At 37.2% G+C, this 18675-nt stretch overlaps 1 protein-coding gene across 2 annotated transcripts in view; it reads right to left on the bottom strand.

Annotated features, from left to right (window-relative positions):
• ammecr1 (AMMECR nuclear protein 1) overlaps positions 1-18675 on the bottom strand; it is a 65996-nt gene that overhangs the window by 32321 nt on the left and 15000 nt on the right. For both annotated transcript variants that reach the window (XM_077197407.1, XM_077197401.1), the window contains one exon: positions 14494-14604. In XM_077197407.1, the coding sequence (XP_077053522.1) occupies positions 14494-14604 (111 nt within the window). The remainder of the gene's footprint in view (positions 1-14493; positions 14605-18675) is intronic.

Here is an 18675-nt window from a genome sequence, read left to right as displayed (position 1 = left end):
ATAAGATATCTCAGTAAAACCAGCAGAAGTGGGCGGGGTAACTCGATTTGTGCACCGCCGTCACCCTCCTGTGTGTATTACGTTGCTTCCTGATATCACGTGCGCAAACACAAATAACCTATATTTATATGTATAAAACAGTTTTGTCCGGTCGAACAATGTTTTCATTAACTTAAGATTGGATTATATTGGTAATGGGCACTTACCTAACACTAAAATATGTTTTGTGCCTCTAAGAAATGCTTTAGGATCTTCTTTTTGATCTGAATGGTATGTGGAAAACACTTGAGTTTTGCCACAGACTTGTCCCAGCGTATAGAACGCCACAGAATGCTTTTACAAGTGTCTCCATACTTAAAAAACACGGAAAACTACTTTTTCAACAGGAAATGACGGAATATTTCCATACAATTGTTTATATTTCGGTGTCTATTCACACAGGATTAGTATTAACTGAGTTCATTTTCCCAGACTTTTTTTACAGAAGGTAAAAGTCGCTGTAATCTTTACTGACATTGTCCGTAATGATTACTGAGATGGCACATTCGGACTAAAATCACTGAAAAGCTCTGGTTATTATTACTTTACCCCACCTCTCCAAGTAAAACTAGTCCTGTCCGAATAGGGCTTTAGGAGCAAAAATCTGCCTTTAAACTTGAAAGAGATAAAGATTGACATTTACCGTGATAATTATCGTTATCGACTGATAAGAAAAATGTTATTGTGCTTTTTTTTTTGCCATATCGCCCAGCACTAAGCAGCATCAAATATTAAACAATCGTCCACCCACTCCTTCACCAAAGACAAGATATGCAGACAATGGCTGATATACTAGATATCTGCCTCCTAAATTCATGGCTAAGAACATTTTCTTAAAAAGACGTGCTTAAAGACATGAAGAGTAAATGAACACAAAAAAAAGAAAAGTTTGGTAGTCAACATTTGAAGTTGATCAAAACCTTTCATCAAAGTTGTACATGCATTTTGAACAATACTCGTTCTTGTATTAGGACAGCTTTGATGAACTTTTTTGATCCACTTCAACTGTTGACTACTGTATACAAGAGTCAATTCAGTTCTATTGTCAAAGTTTTATCTTAGACTGTGTCTGGCAAATTTAGAAAGTTAACATGTACTGTAGGGTTTACCATGCATTTGTTTGTGATTGGATCAATTTAGACCACATTCATTTGTGGTTCGTTTAAAAGTTTCCATTTTAACAATTTTGTGTACATTGTATTTGCTAACATTTACCTGTATTTAGGGGACAATAGAACAAACAAATGAATAGTCAACATTGAGAGCACACTAGGGAATATATCAAAAATACTGATATATATTGAATATTATAATTTTGAAAAAAGGAGATATACATAATTATATCTCCCAAGCCTTAGGTGAAACGCCTCTTCAAAAAAAAAGAACAAAAAAAGGGAAAAGACAAATTTCTCAGTCACGTATTTTGACCTTCTATTTACCCCTAAGTGAGGAACAAAAAGACCTTCGCCATGAGTATATCCTATCCCACTTGCACATTATATGGACAGACCAAAGAACTACTACTACAGTAGACTGCTCATTTAAAGGGGTCATGAATTGAGAAAGTAAATTTTCCTTGATCTTTTGAGATAAATGAGGTCTTTGTACATTAAAAATATCCTGCAAGTTTCAGAAATCTAAACTTCCTCATTGAAGTATGACATAATGTGACGAAAGACCGCCTATGCGGAAGATCAATGCCCATTTCAACATCATTGCCTATTTAGCCCTGCCCAATTCGCGCATGTCATGTAGTAGTAAAGAGAGAGAGGGAGAGAAAGAAAGAAAGAGAGAAAGAGAGAGAGAGATGTAAGCACAGGATTACTCCAGCAACAAAAATGATAGAGATGCCTTAGAGGTTGCAAGACGCTCTGCAGTGCAAAGTTGTGGAAAAACACAGTCTTTGCATTGCCATCCTCGTAAAGATGCACCAATGTATTGGATATTTATCGGCCGAGTTTTGATCAATTTACACAATGGTTCATTATTTAACTGCGTAAAGGCACTGAACTGTTTAATGTCTGCTGCATAGTCCAAGATTGATCCATAATCTTATGTTTCTGCTGTGCTGCGGTCTACGTTTTAAATATTAAATCAAACAAAAAAATGAATCGCTCACTACTCATTTAACTGACAAAATAATAGGGGTGTCATGATTCTCCAAATCCTCGATTCGATTACATTTTCGATTCTAAGGTCAATTGCGTTCAAGAAATCAACACATATATGTCTGTGATTGGCTAAATCGCTCAACGCTGCAAACATGTTATAAATAGAATCTCTGGCCTGTAAATCATTTCTATTTTGTTTTAGTTGTTCTTGTTGCTTTTCTGCAACAGATAAATACAAATTTATTAGTTTTTATGTTTTATTCATAGATATTTCTAGTTTGCGGGAGTCTGTGAATCGTTTTATTCTCCCGCACACACAGAGCATTACCGCCCGCACTCGCACTCGGCCATCAAATCTAGTCCCGTGCCGCACTCTATTGCGTCGGGAGTGCACGTCTATAGATCAAGAGCCCAGCCCGAGGATAGTGACGGGAAATATCGGCCCGGGTCGGGCCAAGTTCGGACTCGGGCATAGAATCTAAGTCAGAGGAATCACAGCCTTTCAACACGTGTGTATTTTTCCCCGCGCCGTGATGAGTCGTTCATTGCCTCTGTCATGCGACAAATGAACAAAAGACTCGGAAGGTCAAGTAATTATTAAAATCGAAATCGTGACACCCTTACTAAATAACTTTTTAAACTTTCATAAGGATTAATATGTACGGTATGTATAGGACCCTATGATTTCCACGATGCGGAAAACGAGGACGGAATCACGGAATCCAGTCCTGTCACTTCAACATTGCATAGCAACGCTGCGGGAATGGTGTACAATTCCGGGTTGAGAAGCGAATATCAGCCCACCAATCACGGAGTAGAATAGCACACAATTCAACAAACAGTGAGAGTTTACAAGCTAGGAGTGCTTACAGCTGGTAGGTGGACCTAAACCAATGAACAAGCTCAAGTATACCAATATCAGATCAGATCAGCTCAAGCGAGCGGGCTGCACTGAATACAATCCAACTTGTAAAACCTGCCGAAAGTGTTCTGTAAAGACCAACAAGCCACAAAACATATGTCCCGAACAGACCAGGCCCATGAAGAGGCGCTAGCCCTCGTCGAGTGAGCTCTGATGTCGAGAGGGCATTCGTGTCCCTGGCTCACATAAGCCAAAGCGATAGCATCCACTATCCAATGTGAGAGCCTCTGCTTAGAAACAGCACATCCCTTAGCACAGCCACCATAGCACACAAAGAGCTGGTCCAACTGTTGAAAGCCAGCCGAGTGGTCTATGTAACCCCGCAAAGCCCTAACAGGGCAAACAGCGCTCTAAGCGTCATGCGAGGTCGACGGCTCAGAAGACAGGGCGGGTATAGAAATGACCTGCGCTTTAAAGGGAGTAGAAAGAGACTTAGGCATATAACCCGGTCTTGGCCATAGAGTAACACTGCAGTTACCGAGAGCGCATGTAAATCTCCTATCCACTTAGCCGATGAAAGTGCGAGAAGCAAAGCAGTTTTGAGAGAAAGCTCCTTAACAGCGATAGTTGCCAAGGCTCAAAAGGGGATAAATAAAGATTTCAGAACCAGCACTAGGTCCCATGGCGGTACCGAAGGTGAGCGGGGGGGATCAAAACTCCTCTCCTCCCTGAAAAATCTGACCACTAACCCATGTCTCCGCAGCACTGCCATCGCGTGCAGTGTGGAAGCCAACTTGCCCGCAGAGGTGCGTGGCGACTGTCTCCTCAACGGTGGGCATGACATCCACGGCAAGGGGAAGGCTCTCATCAGAAAAGGGGACTGGGGAATGGGGCAACGGCAGAGGGCGATGTCGGGCTGACAGTCACCCCAAGGGGGATAAGGTCCACCAGCGACAGTTCGGCGCACTGCACACAGTTGGACTCAGAGAAAGCAGCCTCAGCGTGTGCCGGGCTATACTTGTGCGGGTCGATGGGGCCCACGCAAAGTCGACAGAAGGAAGCCATCGTGTGTGGTTAAGAAGTATTTTGTGTCCGTCTTCAACGATGGCAGCATGAAGGAAAAGATTCTGACGTAATTGTCGCTCCCCCGCATTTTATACTGCCTGAGGGATTGTCAGTATTTGCATGCGATTTGCATATTAGCGACAATTGGCCGGTTATTTTACTGGCATTATCCTATAAGGTTTCAGGAATTTTGGAAAAGGGGAAGAGTTCTCTCAGCGTTGCTAAGCAATGTCGAAGTGACCGCTTTCGAAAGGGAACGGAATTTCCTGTAAACGCAGAATGTAATGAATTTGTCGACGGTTTGAATGAATAAATAAAAAGTCGGTCAGTACACTAAAATTAGATCACGATACAGACTAGAGTCTGTGAATATTGAGCTGCAAAAAGAGTATTTAAATATGAATCCTGCATGTTCTGCGTGTTTCTGTGTGAATGAATTGCGCAGACGTGCGGATCCATTTACCTCACACACACTGAAGCGCACGGTGATGCTCACTGTGTTTTTCAGCCTCTGCCGCCCCACTATATGAGGAAATAAATGCCTGAACTTTATCCCCAGTCACTTTGTGAGCATTTTACCATTTCATTTCAGAAAATCTATCATATCATAAACACACATAAACTAGGTCTTCACGCCAACCTGCCAAAATCAAAGTTCAGTTTAACTTGTAATTGTGCAGAAATATATTAGTTTTACAGTAGAATTTAGCTACATCTCAATGTAATTATTTAATTTATACAGTGAAGAATATGCAGTGTTATTTTACATTTGTTTACTTTATTTCTGTACCTGAAAACTGTTAAACCTACCTAAATGCAGTTTATTTCATATTTATCTTTGTTCTGTTTTTTTTTATGTAGGCCTGCTGAATGCTAAATAGATCCAATCCATGTTCATTAGAAATTATTTGATGGATCAGCAATAAACTGGCTAGTATAACTTAATGCATGGTTCCTTTGAACTTTGCGGGTTTAACACGTGATCAAAACACTATTTACTGACTAAAGTTTAAAAAAAAGAGCAAGTGAAAAATATCGGTATCGGACTCAGCCAATAATTGTTTAAGTCAGTATCGGCCCCAAAAAAACCTATCGGTGCACCCCTACCTAAGCATTGATGAAATATTTTTAACAAAGTTCCAGATTGCGTTAGTAAAGACACTTTGTCTGTTCGCTTCATTTTTAAATGAGAAACATTTTGACACAGGCTTTTAAGAGAGACTAAAAGATGATGCAGTGCTGACTATATTGGATCCGACAGTAATGCGAGTAGCAATGTTTTTACCAAGTGTAACTATTGCTTTGTCTCTTACAAATCGTTTGATATGTACTCATGAATATAAGAATGACAGTGTGACAAACGATGGTACATTCATTCATACTTCATTTATACAAAACCGCAAGTTATCCTGTCAACTATAACTGTGGTAACTCCACGTATTTAAACTTTATTTGTCACTACAATATGTAATAATGTAATAAGCATATGTAATATGCATAAATGTTTCACAGTTGGCAAATGTTTCTATGCAACAAGATAAACATCTTTCTGTAGTGTCTTCGTTTTAACACTAATATAATGTAGTAAAATACAATACTACCTCACAAATACATAATGAATAAATATAAATAAAGATATATAAATAAAGATGATTACCAAGCTGTCGCAGACTGCAGTATCCTTGGTATTTGAGGAGTAGGTTCATCTTCTGATTCGGGTTTAGACTCTGGCTCCAACATGTATGGCGAACATCGGAAGTTTTCAAAACAATTCCACACGTGTAGTGGGGACGTTGAAAATTATTTTAATATGCAAAACTGTTACCCAATCATACCAGTGGGCAGTTACTTCCAAGTCTTGAATGCGGCACGCCTATCAAAACGGAGTGTTTCAAAGAGAGGGTCAAAAACAGGATAGAAAATAACCTATTACTTCTAAATTAGGATGTTTTTTGTTGTGTTTTTTTTTTTAAATGTAAAAATCTTGCTAACATTATAAGTGGACCTCAAAGAACATTATAATTTTATTTTTGTTTGTTAAATGCAGTTCATGACCCCTTTAACTAAGTGTTCAAATAAGAGGGCTTAAATCAGGGTAGAATGTGGCTTTTTATTTCTAAATCATATTTTTGATGTAAAAATGCTACCAACAAAGCTCAGGAAACAAAATTTAAAAATCCAGTTCATTAACTGTTTAATGCATCCATCTAAATACACTTAAGAAACTTAAATATTGATATTTTCACTTTTTGTCTATTTTAACATTTTCCAAAACAACACTGGACCCCATTAACGTTTTATTGTATGGACAAAAAAAAATGACATTTGCATACAGGAAACAAATGCATACAGGTGATGATAAAAAATTTAATTTTTGGGTGAACCATCACTTTACAGCAAATGATTGTGTTAGAAAGACATGCAACGATTGTACTTATATAAAAAGTTTATGGCAGCAGCACCTGTGATGCTAAATTCTATCTACTCGTTACTACACTCAAAACATAAAATAAAAAAAAGAAAACAGACATTGTTATTGGTTATATAAGCTGCTTCAAAGTTAATGAGAGAATGGAGAAGTGGGAATTTGGCAGCGAATACTGGGTTGAACTGAGCCAAGGCACAAGCATCTGCTCTGGTGTCTCCGTCCCTGCTGCGGGAAGAATGTGGCTGTAGATCTACAGATGGATGACATGGAAGCAAGGTCAAGCAACTGCTAGAGATAGAGAGGTCTAAGATGTTCTTTATAGGCAATGCATGTACACGTGTAAGTTATATGCACAGGCAACTTCAAGTAAATCAACTGGAGGTTAACTTCCTCCTGAACAGTGTAAACCAGGAAAGTTTAAGACCGCACGTGGAGAAGTTCAATCCAGCCATGGTCCAAACATGGCACTCTGAATACGAGACTCATCAGGGCTTAAATTTCGGTGTGGGTATTGCGGATAATTTTAACCATTCTATTAAATTCATCATTAATCATTCGAGGTCTCGCACTTATAATGCGGGGAATTCCCGCAAACATTTAATCACTTTAGCATGTAGATTGTATGAGTAAATTAATCCACACAGAATATAAAATCAAATCAGTAATTTTAAAAACGGTGTGAGTGATTCAGCGGTAGGGCTGGGTGATAAAACGGTATCTGTATTTGTTGACGGTACACCATTGTCGGTAACTATATTAAAAAACTTCGATATAGTGCTCAATATTTTCATCAAAATGCGCGCACATCGCCCGTAGATCTTAGATTTCTAATCTAGATATTAGAGTTTCGCATCTAAAAACGTGGAAAGCGCGGCTGTCCCACGGGCTCCTTTCCAAATCGATTTCACTCCCATGGCGTCTGTCATTGCTATGCAACCATGAACCGCGCTCTACACGTTGACTGAAGGTGCGTTCCATTCGACTGTAAGTGGACTGCGAAGTTAAAGATGGCGCTACCACCACAACGTTGCATCAAATGGCTAACGTAATGAAAGCGGAACGAAACTGCGCTACTCATTACTTTGTGCTTCACGGACCGTTTATCAGTTTGGACCATCAATATCAGTGCAGCGCGAGCTGATTTTGAGCAAGCAACACTGTTACTACACAGCGCTAAGATATCCAGTAAAGAAAGCATTTGAATTCGCCACAGAAGTAATAACATTGCTGCGAGATCTAGTGAGAAGCATTTCAAATGTCTCTGTTATTAACTGTAGATCTGAACTAGTCATAGGCTTAAAGTCTACAGACCAGCAACATTCACCATGGATTTAATATAGTAACACTAACTGTAACCATGGAAGTTTGGCAGGAATAGTAAAATGCTTCAAGTATGTTTCAAGTCCATCTTTTTCCAGCACTTCAAAACTCAAATATTATCATAGTAAATATAATGTTTTGGTCAACACTAGGGTTGGGCGGTATTTCGGTAATATCGTATACCGCGGGGTCTTAAAATAGCAACGGTATCAGTTTCAATACCGTCATTACCGGCACTTATATATAATAAATAAATATAATTTATTCAATGCCTAAAAATGCTTATGTAGTTGTCATCAAGTGACAGTGTGGAGGAGAGAGAGAGAGAAGGGAGAGGCGGTAAATACTGACTAGGCAATTTGTAAATGTTGCAATAAAAAAGGTGACCGCGAGAGATGGAAACACCTCTAACCTAATGTCGCATCTCCGAAACAACCACCCACTCAGTGCTGCGAGGATGCATTTTGCCCCGAGTTCATTAAATAAGCGCATTCGTTTATATTTGTTAAAATATTATAATGTTATTTTTTTTTACGTTGATAATGAAAACTGAACAGCACGAGTAAGATGGGATGCATCGGGAGTCAGACATTGACCACTTAATTAAGTTTCATTTTGTAAAAGGCCTTTCTTTAAAGTGAATTTCGTTTTGTATAAATTGTATCCTAATTTTTTTTATTTTTTTACCAACCAATAATAAATAAGAATCAAATATAGCAGACAACATAATCATGACATGATCGTTCGCTGGCGCGCCGCGGTCACTTGCATTGAAATCTCATCATAAATTAACCGAAACTCACATGTATGTCTCACAGACATGACAGATATCTAAATAAAGCTTGAAATTTCATTAAACGAAACAATTCAAAATGAAAAGAAATAGGCCACTCGCTGATTATTTAATCCATGATGTGCATTTCTCTCTATGCGCGTTCTATACGGAAATGGCGATCATCAAATTAAACGAAACTATTCCAAACGAAAAGAAATCGGCTAGCCTACTCTCTGATTATTTAATCCATGATGTGCATTTCTCTCTATCGTTCACTATGGAGATGGCGATTCGTCAATTTCTTTAAACGAAACAATTCAAAAGGAAAAGAAATATAGGCAGCATACTCTCTGATTAATCCAGGATGTGCATTTCTCTCTATACGCGCGTTCACCACGGAGATATCAATCGTCAATTTCTTTAAACGAAACAATTCAAAAGGAAAAGAAAAAGGCTAGCCTATACCTTCTGATTATGTAATCCATGATGTGCATTTCTCTCTATATATGCGCGTTCACTACGGAGATGGCGATCGTCAACTTAATCTTTGCAGCACTGACAGAAAAGTTGTATTAATAAAAATCAATGGACGCGTGTCACCGGATTTACAAATGCACTTCTTGCTTGTTGCTTGTTAATTTAATTTAAATGAATTAATAAAATGAATACAATTGTCATAATTAAAATAATTAAATATTATTAATTTTCCCATTTTTGCTCATTTATAAATAGTATTTATACCTACCACCCCCTCAGCACCTGGGTTAAACAATTATTTGGCGCCACCATATTATAACAGCCCACGTATTAAAAATAGTCGAGTCTAAATAGGGCTACGGCTCATATTACATTTAATGCCGTCAACAGGGATCAGACACAACGTGCACGGGTTGGCCTTGATTTTTTTTTGTGCGTTTTTTTTATGCCCGATCTGGTATTCAGTTTCTGAACGGTGTAGACACAAGCCAACAGTTTGGTGACGCTGTCTGAGCCTTATGTCATAATTTTTAATTAGTCACGGTAATACCGTATACCCCGGTAAAATAGGGAGGAGGTTTGACGGTATCAAAATTTGGATACCGCCCAAGCCTAGTCAACACATTAAAAATAACTTGTTTATCCTTCAAAGATTACCCCCTTTTAGAAAACTAAAAGTTTCAGTTGCCGAGGAGCGGATAAACTATTTAACGATCAGTCTATAATCCCACCCACTTTGAAGCGGTACTAACTGCAGTGGAAAAGCAAACCGAGCTAAAGCGAACTGAGCCGTGCAGAGCCAAGTCGTACCATGCAGTGAAAAAGCAAACCGAGCTAAAGCGAACTGAGCCGTGCAGAGCCAAGTCGTACCATGCAGTGAAAAAGCAAACCGAGCCAAAGCGAACTGAGCCGTGCAAAGCCAAGTCGTACCATGCAGTGGAAAAGCAAACCGAGCTAAAGCGAACTGAGCCGTGCAGAGCCAAGTCGTACCATGCAGTGAAAAAGCTGCAATATATATATATATATATATATATATATACACACACACACGTATATATATATATGTATATATATATATATATGTATATATATATATATATATATATATCACACACACACACAAGTATATATGTGTGTGTGTATATATATATATATACACACAAGTGTATATATATATATATATAGGACCTGTATATATTACAGTGGATACCAATGAAAACACGATAAGTCTTTCCCTCACAGCCTCGGTTTCAGATGGCGCTGCTCTGAATAAGGTCTATAGGTTTAAATATTTATAAAAAATTAAATTTAAAACAATTCTATTAATTTGATACATTTACCTCATAGACATCCTTCTCTGATATATCCATTCTGTTCTCGATTTGCTCTGGTGTAACTTTTTCTTTGTCACAAACGCTGTACTGTACATGCTGTGTGGTATCGGTTGTTGGTAGGACAGGGCTGTTCAATCCTGCTCCTGGAAGGCCACTGTCCTGGAGAGTTTAGCTCCAACCCCAATTAAACACACCTGAAGCAGTTAATCAAGATCTTATTAGGCATACTAGAAATTTCCAGACAGGTGTTGTTGAGGCAAGTCGGAACTAAACTCTTCAGGAGAGACCTCCAGGACCGGGTTTGGAAACCCCTGGTATAGGAGCATTTTAATGTGTACGAGTGCAGTATCGGGCCTGATACTGAAATCGGTGCATCCCTATACTTAAGTATTAAAAGTAAAAAGTACTGATTGATGATTCTTACTGCTCAAAATATGTGGAGTGAGGGAAAAGAGGAGAGTGAGGGAAAATTGGAGAGAGGAGAGAGGGAGAGGGGGGGGGGGTTAAATGAAAATCATTGTGAATTATAATGATTTGTCAAGTAGCTATGCAAACAAGCGAAAATAAAATATACCATATAGTATACAGAATTGAGGAAAAACAAAATGTGTTTTAAAAAATATAAACAAACAATATAAAAACAGATGTCACTTAGGGCAAAACGTGTTAAAATTTTAAGAGGAACACTATGCAAACATACTAGGTTAACATAATTAACCATTTGAAACTGCTACGGCAGAGCAGATGCATGGGCCTTAATTTGCATTATTTTAAAGTTATGTTTAGTTTTTACCTAAAACCTACCAAGTTCAAACAGCAAAACACAAATGTGGACAAGTCCACATTCAGGCATTGCATACAATGGGCTTAAACAGCGCGCCCTTTTGCAACAGATTTGGTTCAAAAACAACTGAGTCAACTATGATTCTCATTTACAGTAATGAACCCTAAAATTCAGCATTAGTAACTTAGTAACTTAGGATCTCCCGTTCTGGGCTCATTCTAAGTCAGACTTATGAATTTTTTACCGGAGACTCACTGTAACCAGATCATTTGAATCAGTGAGTTGCTGACTCGAGAACAGATATAATTGGATAGGTCCAATTCAGGAATGAATTGTTCAGTGTGCTTTGTGAACCAATTTAACAGTAACTGAAAAGAATCAGCTTGTTCACAAATTGGACATCACTACTGCATCTCGGAGAGGGTAAAAAATTCTTCAGTTCAAAATAACTAGGAACGACACGTTTTTATGAAATGTAGCGGAGTAAAAAGTATGATATTACACTTTGGAATTTAGAGAAGTAGAAGTAAAAGTTTTCCTAAATCAAATACTCTGATAAAGTACAGATGCTTGAAAAACATACTTAAGTACAGAAACAAAGTAAAAAATATAGCTGCAAGCAACGATAACAGGCCCCAAGACCCGGCGCCACCGCCACCCCGATGGCTTTAAGAAAACTGTGCAAAAAGGGCAATATGCATTTAAAGCGAGTAAATATAAAAGGACTACGCCTTCGGGGTAGTAATTTGAAAGTAATTTGAATATGCCACATTTACTACAGCCAGCTGGTGCCACTGTGACCACAAATCACAATAGCCACATCCATGAGGCCAATTAAATTTAGATGAATTTAATGTTATAGGTCAGTTTCAAATGAGTGTTAAGTTAGTTTGCAAGTCCAGAAGTATTTATCTTAAGGTCTTTTTATATTTTTATTTACCTAATTATTGAACTAATTATATAAAACTATGTAGTAATTGCACTATAAATTAATACCATATGGGAGGGGTGGAGCAATGTCTATGGTTAACATCATACACCATAAAATTGGTGTAAAATATTTACAGTTCAACTACAGGTTAACAAAAACAAAAGGTTTTCTAAAATGATATGTTTCGCATTTCAGCCTTTAAACCTATTTTAAGAAGGGGGATGAGTCAACACGATAAACGATATTTACATTATTATGCTTATATTTAAATAAGCGATATGATATACATCTTTAGTAGGGATGGGGATGTGCAAGACAGTCTAAATGGAACTGCTGCTACTACTCGACACTGAAAACAATAGTCGATTACACAGGAAAAAAATACACAAGATTTTACGTTAGAATGACTGTCATTTTAATTTTAAGATGAAGAGCAGGGCGCAAGCCATGGAAACTGAGTGAGGCCGGTGGCACGAGTGCTAATGAACGTCACTGCGTGCTAAACCACTCTGAAGTCCCAGGAGCTCCGGAGGACAAGAGGAGGAGGGACGACAGAGAAAGACGAGAGAAGACCAGACCTGGGACATTTACGCAGCGTTTTGTCTATGTATGGGCAGTAGTCGGCTTTGAAGCACCTGCAGTTTACTTTTGTTTTATTTATTTTAAAACTTCCATTTACCGTTCACCGGTTCCCCATCCTTCCCTAAGCCTTGAACATTGTTACATTTATATTTAAAAGCATTTTAAAATTGCACATTAAGGTAAAACACTTGAAAAAATAAATAACAATACCTTAAGTAGGGCCTAATCTTTTTATTTCACCTCAGATCACAGAAATGACAGCTTAAAAGACAACTGAGGTGCGTGAGTATTTTGAATTAGAAATAAAAAAAAAGTTTTATGTAAGCTGTGCAATTTAAAAGTGGCATAATTCCACTAAAGCCAAGTGTAACCATATGCACGTAGGTGAGATAGCCAAAGCAAGCAAATGCCCATTGCGTATTCTTGAACACTGAAAAAATTACTGAGCTTACGAATCAGAATGAGCTTTATTTGGCAAGTGTATGACGTTTAGCTGCATTTTTTTGCCTACATTGCCAGCCCATAAAACCACTTGTGGGCAAGTTATGAAATTTGGCACACTCATAGAGGACAGTCTAAACTGTCACCATAGCAAATTTGGAGTCTCTAACTCTACCCTCTAGCGCCACCAACTGTCCAAAGTTGCACTCACACTTATGATAACAACTTCAGAACCTTAAAGGATAGAAACAAAATTCTTTTTTCCTCTGCTCCTTGACTCAAAACAAATTGACATGACGTCATTTTCCATCATAAAAGATTTTCCGCCATTTTGAGCTCCTCCTAGGCCGTTGCTTCAATTTTCACGAAAATTGAGCCAGATCATCTTCAGACCTTTCTGACAATTTTTTTATAAAGTTGATGCGTCTACCCGTTCTTGAATAAAGCGCAAAAGAATTTGACTAAATTGAATAGTATCATCTTCAGACCGTCCCCACAAAAAGTTATGGATTTTGTGTCGATAGATGAAACCGTTTTCATATAGCGCAGCAACAAAGTTGAGGCATGATGCCAAAATTACTCTTGAGGCTGTATCACTGCAGTGCTTTGGCATATTGACACCACACTTTGCATGTGTTATTGTCACCTTATTCTGATCACACCACATCAGTTTCATAACAGCACCACCTATTGGTCAAAAGTGATAAACCATTAAATCACATAACTAGTGATTGTATTTGATTTTTCAGGCATTTTGCCTAAAATCATCTTAATATGCTTTTAATTGGTCATTGTTACGGTTGCTCTAATGCCCAGCCATGCTTGCATGACTTAATGTGCCTTCTTTGTGCTTGCCCACTTAATTGCTGCTTGCAGCTATATCTATTATTATTATCATCAGTAGAGAGGGAGCACAATTAATGTGGAGATTTGGGTCACAAAAATTTGATTTGGGACACGTATGCCGTCAGTATAAACACAGCCTTCAACACCTCGGTGTAAACTGTGGCGCTTTCAAAATGTTACATTTCAAAACCTAAAAATTCTGGTTCAACCAATAGTTTATGGTGGGACAATGTTAACTTAAAAAAAGGAAGCTGGGCCAGTGCTGCAGTAATAACACCACATTAAAAAGGACAGGTCCTTTAGAGAAGTTTTCAGAGAAATTAAATCAAGATGCAGTAATGTGTTAAACCAGGTAACCCTCATATTTTAGTAATAAATCTAATTAGAAGTCCAAATTCAACCACCCCACCAGAAAAAATAAGCTTGAATAAGTAATTTTATGATATGAATGGAGACATATTAGAGAGAGAAAAGCAGAATTTCAAAGATGTGGCATACCTAGTAAGGGTGTACTCCCTGAGTCCTGAGTGCAGGTTCATGGCGGAAAATGTACCTATACAACCCCTTAACCGCTTGTCCCGGCCGATTTTCCAAGTGACAAACAGTGGGCTGTTGGAAAAGAAAAAGAACACCTATTAGCATCAGTAAAATCAGGACTTAAACAAGGGACCAAAAAGTAGGACATTAAGTGTGAACATTCTGCAAACAATGCATACCGACAAAACTAAATCTAATTCTAGAATCACAGAAGAAAGTAAAACCAATTAATCTTTTAAAAGCCAGGGTCTGTTCAGCTTCCACTAAAACTGTGGAGGTAGTTTTGTTTCTTTATTATTCAATCAAAAAATATATTTTCAATTAAAAAAACCTTCACTTCAATAAAAGAAAAACTTTTCAATCAAAGAAAAAAAGTATTTGAATCCAAAAATATATTTGAGACTCAAAAAAATACATTTGAACACTGCTTTTCTTTGATTGAAAATGTTTTCTTTGATAGAAGTCAGTTTTGTTTTGTTTAAAGCAACCTTTTTAATTGAAGTAACATTGTTTTTTGATTGGACCATATAATAGGTAGGGCATTTGTGTCTTTATCATTCAATCAAAAAAGAAGTTGCTTCAAACAAACAAACAACAGAATCAATAAAAAAGTCACTTCAATGAAAAGATAAACATTTTCAAATATAGAAAATCGTTTTTGAATGCAAATAAAATATTTGAGACTCCAAAAATTGCATTTGAACACTTTTTTTTTTTTTTTTATGTTCTCTTTGATTGAAGTAATCTTTTTTGTGTTTGGGCCATACATGGGTAGGACATTTGTGTCTTAATCATTCAATTCCAAAAAAGTTGTTTCAATCAAAAAAAATATTTTCAATCAAAGAAAAAACTGTTCAAATGCAAAAAAAAAAAATCACCCCGTGAATAAAAAAAGTATTGAAGAGAATGTGTTTTTTCGTTGTTTTTGTTTTTTTTATTTGAAGTGAAAAAAATGTAGAAGTTCAAATTGTTTTGATTGAATCTTTTTTTTTTAAGTGAAAAAAGTTTTGAAGTTCAGATTTTTTCGTTTGAATCACTTTTTTTAAGTGCAAAAAGTTTTGAAGTTCAAATTTTTTTGATTGAATCAATTTGACACAAACGTTCCGCAGTGGGCGGGTGCTTCTCTATTGGTCAGACATGTTTGATTGACAAGTGTCTACACCAACGACATCTTTCTGACAAAGAAGTCATGTTCGCCACTCGCCAGCAAGCTTAAAAGCAGAAAATAATCTAATTGCGATTTTTTAACCAATATTGCGATTGCGATTTAATATGCGATTACTTTAAGTTCTTTACCTTCTGTATTAGTCGACAAAGACAAGCAATAAATCATTGTACAGTAGGGATGGGAATCTTTAGGCAGCTCATGATCCGATCTTATTTTTTTCTTATTAATTAATCTTAATAATACTTAAAATATGTATATAATTACATGTGTAAATATACATACTTTAAATATATATATATTTTATAAACACATTTAATTAAACAAATTACATGTTAAGAATTTTAAATGGGCTATAAACTAATATAGCTTCAAAATATAAAAGCTAGTAAATAAAGAGGAACAAAAAAAAACATTACAAGCAATAAACAAAGAGTGCTTTCAGTATTTAAAAGTAGGCTGTCTGAACGTTTTCCATTCAAGAGCTGGAGTGATTTTCCCCCTATACGATAAGCTGCATTCACACTAATGCACATTTCTCTTTTGAAATTGTAAATGTGGTTTGTCCTGTTGGTTTAAGATATAACTGACCGTGTTTACATTAATTTCGCGTCAAAAGCATTTTGAGATGCAAGTACATTTAACCAATGAGTCGCTCACAGCCGCATGCACGAGCGCTCTTCACAAAGCGCGCGTATTTTAAAATGAAAGCAGCTTTCTCAGTGATTTTCATATTTTTAATATATAAGCCAACTGCATTCCATAAGACATAAATAATGCCTTTGTGGAGCATTTGTAAGGAAAATTCCGGCGGCCAAGACCGCGCACTGCAAGAGTAACATCAAAGCGGCAAAACCTGTGCAATGAAGCCCGTGACTGTCCTTGTAATTCGCTTAAACCCCGAACTTTATGAAAGCTTATTTTTCGGAACGTTCGAGCGGTGTCGTGTGTGTGTGTGTGTGTGTGAGAGAGAGAGAGATTAGAAGCAAGCAGAATACGGTTGTTTCTAAAGCACGCGCAGAGTCATCACCCATCTGTGTTTAAAAACTAAGGTCAGACTCGATTCTGAAATTCTCTGAATCGATCTAGAATTGTTGGAGAGAGAATAAATAACACAATATCACATACATAAAAAATAAACAGTTCTTTCCTGTATGCCAGACCTATGCGTAGCGTGCCAAGTTGATGCTTGATCTGCAGACTGCTTTTCTCTTGTGTCACGTGACCAGTGTAATCGCAGCTTTGCGGTTACAAAATCGCATTTCATCATATCGCGATATTATCACAAATGCAATTAACCGTTCAGCCCTACTTGTAATACTCACTATCACAGAGCTTTCACCCAGTTTCCGAACTCTGTCAATTCAGATAATTTTACACTTATAAAAAAATTTTGCCATTCACTATATCATAGCTACTTGTTCTATTGTCTAACAAAAATAATATAGGTAATGAGAACAGCTTTATTGGACATTCGGCTATATTATATTATATTATATTAAAATACAGAATGTGAGCATGAATTTAGAGAGAAAACACATTAGGCAGGCAGAACGCAAGTACGACGCGATGACGTCATGAATATGCTAATTAGCGTATGGCGTCATCTAACAACATTTAGGGTTAGCTACTTTCCTTTGAAAATAGTTGGCAACAGTGGCAGAGGGGTCTGCGGGGGTACGCCGTCGATTCGACGCAGAAGCATAAAACAGGCTTAAGGGAGCGCACTTTGCGCGCATTCAGTCATGCCAAACCATGCACGCACAGGGCTCTACAGTGCGACCATTTTGCTCGCATATGGCCCAAAAAATTGATACGTGCGAACCGGAAAAATGATTTACGAGCACAATGTCCGAGTAACTATAACCTACCATAATCGAAAAAAAGGCGATAACTAAATAAAAACTAGTCTGGAATGACAAAACTATGACGAAAATCTAGACATTTTCTTCAACGAATAAAAACTAGACAAAAATATTAGATAGTGACGATTTGGGAAGCGATCCAGTCAGGACTGATGTCCTGCGTTTGTAGATGCGCATATTTGTAGTAGGGACGTGCTGATCTACCAGCGGCACACGGGTTCACATGCGCTGCATGTCTCATAAAATATAAAAAAAAATGTAAACGTCTGGGAGAATGAGAAGAGCAGCCATATAGATCTGAATGAGAGTGACGACGACGCGTAGTTTTCTGTGCGCACACACCCGACTCGAAGCATGCAGCCACACACAGCGCGCGAGGACTGAATTTAGCTCTCTTTCGTGTCTGAATGGACAAATACACAACATTATGTCGAAATGTCCGTTTTGGAGAGTATTCATGTAAACTGTGTCGGTTAAGTCTTAAACAGTTTTGAGTGTATCGGATGTGCATCAGTGAATTGGATCCGCATGTAATTGGACATGATACGATTTCTTAAAGTGACAGTGAATAATAAACCTAATGCAGTCTGTGTCCTTAATATTTATCAAGCAACAAAAGAAAAAGAGAAAAGCATTCACTGCTCGTTAATGGCTTTAATAAGGATTCATTATATTTAATTCATACAAATAAATATGTCTGCTGCTTGAAATAATAAAGAATTATGTATGCAAGTAGTTACAAAGAATGCATATATCATTCATTGAAATAAGACTATTCTACTTTAGGAAAAGTGGTTTTATTTAATTTTAAGATATTTTTTTAAGTCACAGTAGTTAAATCTGTATATTTATTGCATGTTTAAACTTTTAAATCATTCATATTAACAGGTTAATAGATGTTTTCTCCGGGACTATATGGGTTTGGACATTTTAGAGAAATTCTAAATGAATGCATTACAATTGAAATAAACCCATTATATTTTAGTCATCTGAATTGTTTTATTTTTAGTCTAGTTTTAGTCGACTAATACTAGTAAATACTAATACACTCTTTTAAACTAGTTTCTCCTCCATGTTGTGGAAAAAGCCTCTGCAGTGAAAGATGCAGATTCA

The sequence above is a fragment of the Siphateles boraxobius genome, unplaced genomic scaffold (genome assembly GCF_051911475.1).
Source record: "Siphateles boraxobius isolate OS27281-9 unplaced genomic scaffold, OSU_SipBor_1 11, whole genome shotgun sequence".
NCBI classification, from domain to species: Eukaryota; Metazoa; Chordata; class Actinopteri; order Cypriniformes; family Leuciscidae; genus Siphateles; species Siphateles boraxobius.
This window is presented reverse-complemented; position numbering and strand designations above follow the sequence as displayed.